The 12,704-nt window shown below is 38.8% G+C and overlaps 1 protein-coding gene across 1 annotated transcript in view; it reads left to right on the forward strand.

Moving 5' to 3' along the window:
- The window catches only part of samd12 (sterile alpha motif domain containing 12), a 117,508-nt gene extending 112,121 nt beyond the window's left edge, over positions 1–5,387 (forward strand). Inside the window, exon 5 of the mRNA XM_048595644.1 lies at positions 3,698–5,387. Within this exon, the coding sequence (XP_048451601.1) occupies positions 3,698–3,720 (23 nt within the window). The 3' untranslated portion in view covers positions 3,721–5,387. The remainder of the gene's footprint in view (positions 1–3,697) is intronic.
- Positions 5,388–12,704: the final 7,317 nt, after the last annotated feature.

Consider the following 12,704-nt stretch of genomic DNA (forward strand, 5'->3'; position numbering starts at 1 on the left):
TCTTGAAATACATAACATTAACTAGGTGCAGCACTGCTATCTGGTAATGGTAATTATAACACATAAGCTGGTCTTTAATGCTGTTGAAGGAAGCGAGTTGGCTGATTTACAAAGAATTAATAGATCAGTGATTCTAATGTTTAAGAAATTGTATACATATTCCTATACAATCAGTATCTGAGACTGAAAATATTTTACCAGATCATGTGTTAATAATGGTCTGAAGATTCAGTGAGCCACTGTTACACAGTTAATACAGAATTTTTTTTTCTCATTTATTCCCCATTCCTCATTGTTGTTGGGTAATATTGCATCACTACTTTGAAATTACATTTTTTCTCTAAAAACATTGTGCCTTGATAAGCTATTCGGTCACTGGAGATAGCCCATATAGTGTGAGATTACTGTCGCCTATAGGCGAGATCAAGTAGAAACTGAGACCACAGCTGTCACTGCTTCCATTGTCCATTCGTACACATTTGTACACTTCTCTCCAGCAAGTGCACCCTGTCTAACCATGAATCACTGCCCACTGACTTGTGTGTAACTGTGCTGATGGAGGGTGCGATGAACTGATGTGTCACTGTTCTCATCAGATGGTGACCATTCCTCCTCTGATTCAGAAATCACACGACACCAGGTTATAGTCCAACAGGTTTATTTCAAAACACAAGCTTTTGGAGCCTCACTCCTTCTTCAGGTGTTGGTGAGAGAGGTAGCATCAGACGCAGAATTTATAAGTAAAAGCACAGAGGAAATCTTCCTCTTCTTGGGTTCTGGAACATTATGTCTAAAATGTTAAATATATTGTCTAGCTGAATGCCCACTGCACAATTTGATTTTATTGGCATCTATATTTTATACGTGTAGTAATATTTGGGCACTAAAATATTTTTAAATATTATTTTCTTAGTGTCAGATGTCCTTATGAAAAAAGATAATATTCTTGTCTTTGTTTTCTGTGATAACTGCTAATGGCTTCATGCCAAGTCAAAATTATTGACGATTCTTGAAATACATAACATTAACTAGGTGCAGCACTGCTATCTGGTAACGGTAATTATAACTCATAAGCTGGTCTTTGATGCTGTTGACAGAAACGAGTGGGCTGACTTCCAAAGAATTAACAGATCAGTGAAGGATCTTCTTTTACTTATAAACTTTGTGTCTGATTCCACCCCACTCACTGAAGAAGGACTGAGGCTCCAAAAGCTTGTGTTTTCAAATAAACCTGTTGGACTATAACCTGGTGTCGTGTGACTTCTGACCTTGTCCACGCCAGTCCAGCACCGGCACCTCCACATATGTCCTCCCCTCAGGCATTATGTGCTGTCAGAGCCTCAATCACTATTAGACATGGGGAATGATAAGAGTGCCTTTTGCCTTCAGTCAACTTCTGCTGTCTGTCCTCGATCTATAGCTTCCTGAGATCATCAAGGCCCACAGGGATGCCAGAGTTAGTCAGAAGGATCGATGCACTCATCGCGTTACTCCATGGACATTACTCCTTCCTTGCCGTCAATGACAGGCTGCCTTCTGTGACCCATTCTATTCCCATTGCCAGCTTCTCCGTTTGGACCACCACTGCTACACCTGCACCTCCAGTTCTTCTATGCTTCCTGGCATCATAAATGCATCTCTCCTGGAACCAAATATAGACATTACGTCCATTGAATTATCATGTTCACAGTGCTGATCAGCCTATGGCAGCTTTCCTGTCCCTCATCACTTCACTGGGAGTCTGCTACAAGCTGCCATTCAGTCTTGGAAATGCAATGATCAACTCTGACAGATCTGGACCTTCTCTGCCTCTGACACTGGTCATTCATGGTGCATGAGTTTTTCCACGCGGGCACCATGTATGATGTGCAGGCCTGCATGCCTGCTATCATAAATGCCAATCATCTCACTATATCATATGTACTATGTTGTTGAAACATTTCCACCGACGCCCATGTTATCATAACCACACATGGCTGCTGACTTTGTCATCCAGCTCCGGCTGTGCCACCTTGGGAGGGTTTGCTGACCTATCCACTCCACTGGGAGGAGCGCCTTTCTCCATACCTTTGACAACCTGGAGCAGCATTTTCAATGAGTCAGCATTCGACCTTGGTGGAATCATTCCTGTGATTTGTGTCGTTCCTGCTCAGTCTCCCTTATTCAACACCTTTCCCACTGCCCTTTATGGCTGCAGTTTGTATTACAACTGCTGACTGCCTGTTAAATATTGCTCCTGCCTTTGAGCTACCTCCTGCCTGCCACCTATTATGTTAATATTTTGAATCAACCTGTTTGCAAATGTTATGACACTCCTCTGTGATGGGTGAGATGTTAACCCAGATGCCACCCAATTATTAGCTGGCTTTCCAGCCAATTGGCACTTCATTGGCTGCTGAAGGCAAAATCCCTGTATATGCCCTACCACAGCAAAACGACCCCTACTGCTTCCTGACATCAGGGCTTTCTCTCTTTTGGCGCAGATTAGCTCACAATGTGCATTTGGTAGTCTTGAAAAGGCTTCATTCTTCGAAACACACTGTTCTCTGGTTTACAGGATTAGAATTAAAAATAAAGCAAATAGAATGGCATCATTATGAAGAGAGACCTTGTATCTGCTGGTGGATGCTAGTGTTCAGCATGGCAATCATGTGTACTTTCCTGTTGCTGATGTACCTCCTAACGCCAGAACCATTCAAAATTAGAGAAGTTGAAGTAGTTTTAAAGTAAGTAATTGTAAGGAGCACTTCGCTTGTTTAAAAATCTTAAATAGACAACCAAAGTATTAACAGCATAATACTACTTAAATTTTTTTTTACTCTGTTTTTCTCACTTCCAAGCTCCCTGAACCATAATTTCTGAGGATATGAGTATTTTAATGCAGTTTTACCTGACCTCCATTCTTTCACTTAGAAAACATAATCTCCCTAACTCATCCCTGGCTCCTTGAATTTAATGTTCTAATCCTTGTTTTAAATTTCTTAATGGACTTGTTCCTTTTTATTTCCTCCAGTGCTCAAGATCCTTCAGCCTTTGTGTCTACCTGACTTTTTAAATTGTCATTCAAAAGTATTCTGCTTCTGCACCTTCCACACACCCTTGTAAGATGCTAGTCCAATTCACCTCTTTGTCCAAGCTGATGTCACCCCTTCTAATGTCTTTTCCTTTGGCTTGGTCTCTATTGCCAAATCCCTCTGTGAAGCACTTTGAGATGATTTTCCAACACATTATAAGCATTATTGTGTTTCATAGAATCCGTACACTGCAAAAAGAGACCATTCAGCCCATTGTGTCTGCACTAATCCTTTGAACAGAATCTACCCTCCATCTGTGCATTTACCAGGCCTAATCCACCAGCCTGCACGCTATAGGGCAATTTAGCATGCCCAATCCACCTAACTTGCACATCTTTGTACTGTAGGAGGAAACTGGAACACATGAAGGAAACCCACACAGACACAGGAAGAACATGCAAATTCCACACAAGCAGTCAACGAAGGCTGGAATTGAACCCAGACTCCAGGTGCTGTGAGGTAGTAGTGCTAACCACTGAGCTATCACACCACCCCAAATTCTAGGGAACAAAGTTGGTGTATTTGTATGGACATTTTACATTCTGCTCTAAACAGCCTGTTTACATTATTGCACTGTACCATATTATGTGCTTGGAGCTGACCTTATTTTATTTTCCCTGCAGCTTCATTGGACAGCTCACCATAAGTGTGTGGTCCTGAAGATACTGCTACAAATTCTTGACACAAAGCAAATCTGCGGCTTTCCACTCTGCTCCTAACCAGAAGTGCCCTCTCATGCTGGATACAACTCTCCTGTGGTAGAAAAAATGATATTCTCTGAAAAATATTTGCTAAAGCTTTTGGGAATACATGACTTTGGGTATATGTGCCATGCAAGTAGGTTATTGAAACCATCCAGACATTGAAAAAAATCAAGAAGTTAAATTCTTTAAATATGTCGGCTGACCTTTGTGAATTGATCTGATATTTGGAGACCACAAAGCTTTGATTTTTGTGACAATGGTGTGCGGTAAAGCTTTACACTAGTGAGAGCTTCAGAAGTGGTTTTCACCCTTTAGTTCCTCCTTGTGTTGCCAGAGCAAGTGCTCCATTACAACTAAAGGTAATGCAGTGAGAATTGGGAACTGCAATATTTGACCAATGTGTAGAGATAATTCAGCCAATGGACAGATTAGAGGATGGAGGAGAGAAACTTTCATCTTTGTCCTTGAGATAAAGTAGTTGGAACAATGAATTTAAAACAGTTATGTCCAACACAATGACTTTTTCACTAGACTGTCTATTGGTAGTACGCAACCTTTGGAAACAACAACAGCTCCAACATAATTGAACATCCTGTTGTGGGAATGTTATCGAACCACAATTAACACTGAGTCACATGAGCATATATTAGAGGAGATTGCCAAAAGCTAGGTTAAAAATATAGATTTTAAAGCACACCTTAAAGGAAGAAAGGAGAGATTTAGGGACAGAATTCCAGAAATTAAGGACCTGACAACTGAAGACAGCGCTGTCAGTGGTGGAGAAATCAAAATTGGGATGTTCTTAAATTGTAGGATGTCAAAGTATTCCAAGGACATTCAAGCTTATGTTTAACTGCCAATACAAATTTGTTGGTATTTCCGTTCCCAACATAGACATACATATGTCGTGTGTTTCCCTTTATACTCAGTCATTATGCTATCTGGAGAGAAGCTCTTCATCTCAATAGTTCTGTCTATTATATACATTTGCATGCATTATCCAACCTTTGGTAGACTGAACAAAGTTGGGGAAACTCCAGATTTGTACTATGATTTACCTGTAAGTTGCACTGCAAAATTATCGATTTTAATTTATTTAAAATCAACACTGTAGCATTTTGTCAGTTGTTGATGGGAGAGGTTGTGTCAAATCCCCAAGTCTGTAGCAATGTGCCATGTGAAATTATACAGTGGAGAAAATTAAAATTGATTTTTTTTTCCTAAAATGCTTAATGTAAATTGTTAATAGCAGAATCCTTTCATCATGGACTGATTTAATTTAATGTAGTTTCAAAAAACTCTACAAACACCCAGGTTGTTGTTTGGAAATTTACTGAAGAATATTTAAATATTTCACTTTTGCATCCTTCATAACATACAGATGAAGTCTAACAAACATGGATTTATATTTACTGTTTTAAAGGTTAAATTAATCATACAAATTAATCTTGCAGATAACCAGTTTTGATTTGAATGCTTTTATTGTCTACTGTGAAGTAATTTTGTTAAATTGGTTCATAGATCATAGAATCCCTACAGTGTGGAAACAGACCCTTCGGCCCAAAAAGTTCACACTGACCCTCAGAGCATCCCACCCAGACCCATCTCCCTATAGCCTGCCTAATCTACACATCCCTGAATACCTATGGGTAATTTAGCATGACCAATCCACCTAGCCTGCACATCTTTGGACTGTGGGAAGAAACCAGAGCACCTGGAGGAAACCCACGCAGACATGGGGAGAATGTGCAGACTCTACACAGACAGTCACCTGAGGAATCAAACCTGGCTCCCTGGTGCTGTGAGGCAACAGTGCTAACCACTGAGCCACTGTGCCGCTCCCTTGCTAACCACTGATTACACAATTAGTTGTTTTTCTTTCATTTTCTCTACAACTAAATGTGCGTAAGATTAATTTGCTTGCAGAAATTGTGAATGATCCTCTTGACTATACCAATCTATTGGATTTATGTGAAAAATCAATGTGCAAACTGAAACAGCACCAAAGAATGTAATTCTCCAGATAAATTAGACAAACAGGCATTCTTTAAATTTAGCCTTTGTCTTTCCTGACTTTGAAATAAAATTCTTAGTTCAAAGGGGATAGAAAGAAAAAGTTAAAATTATTGCACTTGAATGAGTAAAGTTGCAATAAATTCCTAGAAAATCATTCCAGTCCCCATTCAGCTATTACATACTTTAACACGGCTGCTTGTTTCCTTTTTTGATATTTATTACAGGAAGATTGAAAATGTAATGAAGAGTGAAAATTCATGTTGATACAGCAGCCTCTTATTTTTGAAACAGCTACACATTGTACAATAAGTGACAATTGGAATCATCTGAATAATTTCTCCAGAAAATCTTTCCCAGAAGTCAATTTCCCTCTGCTGATTTTACACTCAGAAACATGAAGTGATGTGTTTAAAAACCTACGAAATATAAGCCATTCTCAGAAAATGCATTTGAAGATCTCAGCAGTTGCTTTAAAAAGCTGTAAATTTGAAACTAACTCTATAAGAATATACTCCAATTGAATGCTCCGTGTAAATGAGCTGTGATATAACTGGACGCTGATCTCTTTTTAAAAAAAAAAGGTCTGTCAAGTTGTATCTGTAGCTTATGAAATTCTCAGCTGGAACAAGTTATGCAGTTATCATGTTTCAGTGCTCCTAAGGGATGATGGAGAACTTTGGCTAAGATTTAACCAGCCCTGGGATGACAGCCTGTGAGGTGGGTGGCCCATTTAAAAAAGTTGTGGTGCCACATTGTGATGGTTCCCCATTGTAATAATGCCACTGTGAAAGTTCTCAGAGGTAGGTGGCCAATTCTAATAAGTATAAGTACAATGAAGAACCATTTTCCTGTGCCACCAGCCGTCTCATGGGAGGAAGCTTCCAGCTGCATGAATGTGGACTCCAAACAGCGTCCTGTGAAATGGGGCAGAGGGTGGTGAAGGCCCAGTAGAGACAGGGCTCAATGACCCAAGAAGTAGTCTGCCAGCATCAAAAGCTATTCATACAGCTCTGATACCACTGCTGGAAGTGTTTCCTTTCCAGTTGCTGGGCCTGCCTGCTTAATCCCAGCAAAATTAGTACAGTTTTCTCTACCAGCTATGCAAAAGCTCCTCAAAAGGGAGGTACCATTGCATTCCCTCTACTGAACAGTAACCATCTCGCTCAGTGGCTCTGCAGAGAGAGATACCAGGGGTCAAATTGCACTAGCAGTGTCGAAACGTCATCTGTCTTCCTTAATTGGCTGCTTTGCCTGGCTGCCAGCTCTTAACTAGCTCATCCTGGCAATATGATAAAGGATGTCCAGTCTTCAGCCTAAGCATGCTGGCCAGCTGAGAAACTCCCTAACATTAAGAATTTCCCTTTTGTCAGAAGATCCCAGTCTCGTTCAGATGAAGTAAGAATTAGGACTGTAAAGCATAGTTTAAATCCAGAATGCCAAGTACAAATTTCTTAAAAGTGTCTCTTAATTTTAAATTGAAGTGAATTAAGAAGGCTCTTAAATGGCTCAGTAGCTAAGCACATTAATCTGCTGTATTAGCCAGTGAATTCTGGTTTACCTGTCTGCTCTGTACAGAGAAATTAGTCTAACTGGGGTAGGTGCCTTAGATCCATAGATCTAAGTAAAAAAGTCAGCTGCTTCTGGTCATTATCCAGGAACCTTTACTGACAGACTGATTCACACTGTCTATGATGCTATAATTTGGTATGAGTCATAACTTGGGAGTATTTTTTTTTTCCCAAGAACTTTGCACTAGATTTAACTGTAATAATTTAGAAAGTTCAATAAACTTTATTGTGCAAACACTTGTGAAGCCTCTGAATGTCAAATTTGCCTTTAAGGAGTGCCAGAACCTAAATGTGGCTCTCTGCTTACCCACCCCAAAATCCAATAATGTCAGTGTTACTGTCTTTATGAAGAATTATTTCAAAAATCTGATAAATTTGATCAAAAAGTTTCAAAAAAAATAAGATTTATGTTTAGAGTTCAGAGCTAATACCTAACTCTTGTTCCTCAGTCCTTCCTGTATTCCTTCTCAGTCATTACTGTCATTGTCTTTTCTTTGTTTTTTATTGTCCCACTCTTCACCATCGCCTTAACCCTCTCCCTACCACTGCTAGCTACATCTTATTTTAGGTAAACCTCATTGTTTAGCACTTTCAAATCTTAGACTACAGCAGGTAATATGTGTTATTGTGTATTGTACGTATTAGACCACTTTGAACACTTTACAATCTTTGAAATATTTATTGGACATTCACACTGCAGTAAGAAAGATTTTTAAAACAACTGACACTCCCATTTATTAAAATCTACATTTAATTTTGTAAAATATCTTTAATTTAGGAAGCCTGAGTATACACTAATTGTCCTACTAAAATTAATCAGTTTTCTAGCTTGGGTAATAAAAGGGTTCCACAATTTCTGACAGGTTTTTGCACTGCTTTATTTCACTAAAATGAAATAAGTTACCATTACATAAGAGAAGAATAGGTACATAGGAATAATTATCAATAATTTCTTTGTGTTAACTGTTGTTTGAGTGCTTGGTATTAGTTACCTATGGAAACACTGTGTTGAGGTTACTGTTCAGAAATCAGTTGCATTACTTTGTGTACAATGGAATTGGCGGGAACAGATTGAAGGATTTTTTTCCTGCTTATAAAGTGCCATGAAGGACACTGGGGCAAAAGTATTGAAAAGTCATACAGTTTTATCAAGTGATGAACTGCACTTAATTTCCAGCCAAATACTGTGCGCTTTAAGTTGTAATTTTAATATGTGTGTGTCCTGGAAGCACAAATTAACTGTGTCATGGATTCTGCTTTCAAAACTACAAAACTTTGCAAGTGCCAGTTGTTAATGTGACAAACCATCTTGTATTTTTTTGGTCAAACTGAAACTATTCAATCGAATTTGGAACTGTATTGCACTGACTATATGTCTTCATTTGAATGAACAGATTAAAAATCCTGTGGTGTAATTTTTTCCCGGGTTGTTCTATTGATGGGCTTATAACTGTATGAAATGTATGCAACTTAAGCAATGATGAAGTAGTACAGGACAGCTTCAAGAAAAAATCTGGAAGCAGTTTTGAGAAGGTATATCCTATGTATTTATGCATGTATGAAATGTGATGTACACAATAAAGATGTAATGGGTGTAGTATTTTCTTATGATTACCTTCAGTATTGTGTTCATGTTGAGTCCCTAGAATTTATTTAATACTGTAAGTACATACCTGTGAAATGAAAAAAAAATATTTTTTGCCATTTCTTTAGAAATGTTTTGATATACATAATCCTTTCACAATATTTAGGCTGCTACAAATAGTGTGTTTTTGTTGTTTCCTTTTCTACAGCCCAAGACTTGAAGATGCACATTGTATTGGTCACAATGTAGAATATATTGGGTTTTTTTTTACAAAGAGGTGGTTTCTGTTTTTAAACAAAGTCAGAAAATGGGGTCCAAATTGCACTAGTAAATTTCCTTTGGTTTAGTGGTAAATTTAAATATATTTTAGAATGTAAATAAAGGTGCCCACTAGTTCTAGTCCCTAAGAATACAAACTCAATTTTAAAAACTTTCTTGAACTGTCCAAAATGGAAGCAATTGTTAGAAACCCAATCCTTTTCAATCTAGAGGCACTGCCAGCTTTGGTAAAGTGATTTTAAGTTAACATTAAAACATTGCAGAAACATGATTTAAGCATGTTCTAATTTACCTTTGAATTTCCATGATATTTTGGGCTAGTTGAACAGATTTTAATATTGGTTCACTTATAAGACTTATGAAAGTATTACCCTTTAAAGTTACTTTAAATAATAATATTACAATAATACGTTCTGCAATTATTTGAACCGGTTGTAATCTTATGCTTTTTTGTCTGGTCTCGTTGATGTAATGTGCTAATGAATAGGACAGTAGTGACGGTGAGGAGGTGGGGAGGAGTGATGACATGAAAGAGAAATTATTTTGTAGCAAACGATTTTGAATATTTACCTGGAGTGGTAAGGAGTAAAGAAGAACCACTAAAGTGCAGCTTTCAACCAAATAATTAAACTCAATAATCCATAGAGTGCAGGATAGTTACTGTACCAGCACTTCAAGATTGAACTTTGTCTCTCAATACATTTACAGAGCTAAGATAACAGAATGAGATTGAAAGAGAGCATCTTATATTTTGTATTGGGCTTTTTACGTCTTCTGAATGTATTGAAACTCTTCAAGGTCAGTGAAGACTTTTGAAATGTAGTCGATGTTGTAGGAAAATGATTAAAAGCAGAATATGATTACTTTCATCTTATGTACTATTACTAGTGATGTAGATAACTGGAATTTGGGTTTTTAACAAACATTAGTAATTATTGAAGTTCAAACTGGCCTTAACCTAGACCAGTGACTATCAATGGCTGGAATTTTCACAATAACAGGGAGCGTCTTTGAATGTAATGCCTCTCCCAAACCTGCGTCCACCATTATTGCTGGGATGGGGGATGGTGAGAAATGGGGTGATGTAGTTTGCACATTTGTGGTTTACTGAAGTGCAGCACATTGAAAGAGATTCCGTTTTCCATGAGTGATATTTCCAAAACACATCTTGAGGGCTTTACATTCTTCAAGAGAACATCAAAAGTCAACTTATGGGAGCTCTTCGGAGAGGTAAGAGCAACTTTTGGATAAGCCCATTGGGAAAGGCCAAGTGTCATTTGCGGTTGTTAAACTAGGTGCGCTTGAAGTGTTTAAACTCATTGGAATTGTCGAGACATTTATATCTCCTGAAATTTAAATTTAAATAGAGTGTGCAGTCTTTTAAAAAAGTACAATGCTGTTTCACGTTGTTTCTTGACAATCATTACAAGATTTGTACAGTGGGACTGATTTCAAAATCTCTTTTTCACAGCCTGTCAGTTACAATTTGACAGCTCCAAGGGATATAAAGTCATTTTGTGGGGTTGTGAATTTGAATATTTTTCAATAAGACGTTCAGTTATGCAAGGAATTTAAATGTAATGATTCGTGTTTATCAGTACGTGTTAGTTTTTAAAATAATAAGCATCAGTAATAACATGGGAATTTATTTTATTTCACTCCAGCCTGCTAAGGTTTACCCAAGACGGGGGATGCTGGATGAGTTTGCATGTAGGGTGTAAAGAAAATGGTGGTGTAGAGGAGGGCATGGAGGACATATTGTGCAGGGGGTACATGGTGGACATGAATTGGCATTGGACTTACTTGAGAGCCGTGAACAGTCATTGAGCTATGAGCTGGCATAGCTGGATCACGGGGGCTGTATGTGACGGTGAAGACTAGAGGATTTTGTTTTATAACAGCCAGGACAAAGTCCCTGATCACTGAGGTGGGTTCACACAGCCAATCTTTGCACCCAGCAGCCTGTGACTGGTTTCCACACTGTTTCAGGCTGGACCGAGCCAGTTACTGTGAGGACAGCAATCCCATCCTGGTAACAAAAATTCGAACATACCGGGAACATCCTTCCAAGCTGCCTTTGTGGACACAGGGATTTTATCTTTTCATCTCAGCCTCCTTTAGTTTGATTAATTCTAAGTGGCAAACTTTAGTGAAGGGCTAAGGAAAATGCATGAAAAAAATAGCATTTTTGTATTAAGTACGCCTTTGGATGTCAGTAATAAAACCTATGAATCTTATTCTAGGTATTCTCCCATGTACGATGACGTTAATCAAATTTGTAAGTAATCTCTTTATCTTGCATTCAAAGGTGTGCCCTTGTTGCCTAATATCTAACTGAGCAGTAACAAAACCCATCACTGTAATAATTGGACTGTTTGACATACTCACCAGAAATGTGCCTTATACACATGCTGCCACTTGTGCTTCTGCAATCTGTCCAAAAGTAGAGCAAACAAACTCATGATTCATTTACTACCTGATTTTATCGTTAAAACGCCTTACTCCACAGCTTCAAGCACGCATAACAAGGCAATAAGTACACTCCGACTCATAGAATTCGTTCAATACAATCCGTCTTTGTGCAGCAAGAAAGTCATGAATATGTTATATTTCACAACAGTGAGTCATCGTTGCTTTATTAAAGTAAGTCATTTGTATCTATCCTTCTGGAGTCGAAATTTGTGTCTGGGCAATAACATTTCCAAACAAATTGCTGTTTAAAGCGCAAAGAGAAATAGTTGGTAAAACTCAGCAGGACTGGCAGCATCTGTAGAGAGAAAGCAGAGTTTAACATTTTGGGTCCAGTGGCCCTTTTCTGGAACTGATTGTAGTTAGGAAATGGTTGTAGATGGGATAGGGGGGAGGAGTAAACAATAGGTGGAGATGGATACCAGAGAGAAAGAACAACAATTGGAGCACAAAGGAATGAGTAAAGGTCAGCCCGGGAGAACCAATAGCTGTTAGTGGCTGACAATTGGTTGGTTGTGATCACAGCCCACGTGATGACAGGGTCTGGTTTGTGGGAGTGGGGTAAAGATACGGGAGAATGTGCTCAAGCCCTAGAATTATTAAACTTTATGAGTCCTAAAGACAGCAGGGCCTCCAAGCAGAAAATGAGATGCTGTTCTCCCACAGTGCACTGAGCTTTGCTGGAGCACTACAGCCAGCCTGAGACAGAGATGTTGGCCAGGGAACATGGTGATGTGTCGAAGTGCCGGCAACAGGAAGCTCAGGGTCATCTTTGTGGATGTTCTGAAAAGCAGTTGCCCAGTCTGCATTTTGTCTCCCCAGTGTTGAGGAGACAACATTGTGAGCAATGAGTACAGTAGACTCATTTGAGTGAAGGGCCGGTAAATTGCTGCTTCACATGTCAGATGTGTCTGGAGCCATGGATAGTGAGGAGGGAGAAAGTAATTGGGTAGGTGTTACACATTCTGTGATTGCATCCTCCTATCTTAAGATATACCAACCATTTCCC

This window comes from Rhincodon typus, chromosome 4 (assembly GCF_021869965.1).
Source record: "Rhincodon typus isolate 14 chromosome 4, sRhiTyp1.1, whole genome shotgun sequence".
NCBI classification, from domain to species: Eukaryota; Metazoa; Chordata; class Chondrichthyes; order Orectolobiformes; family Rhincodontidae; genus Rhincodon; species Rhincodon typus.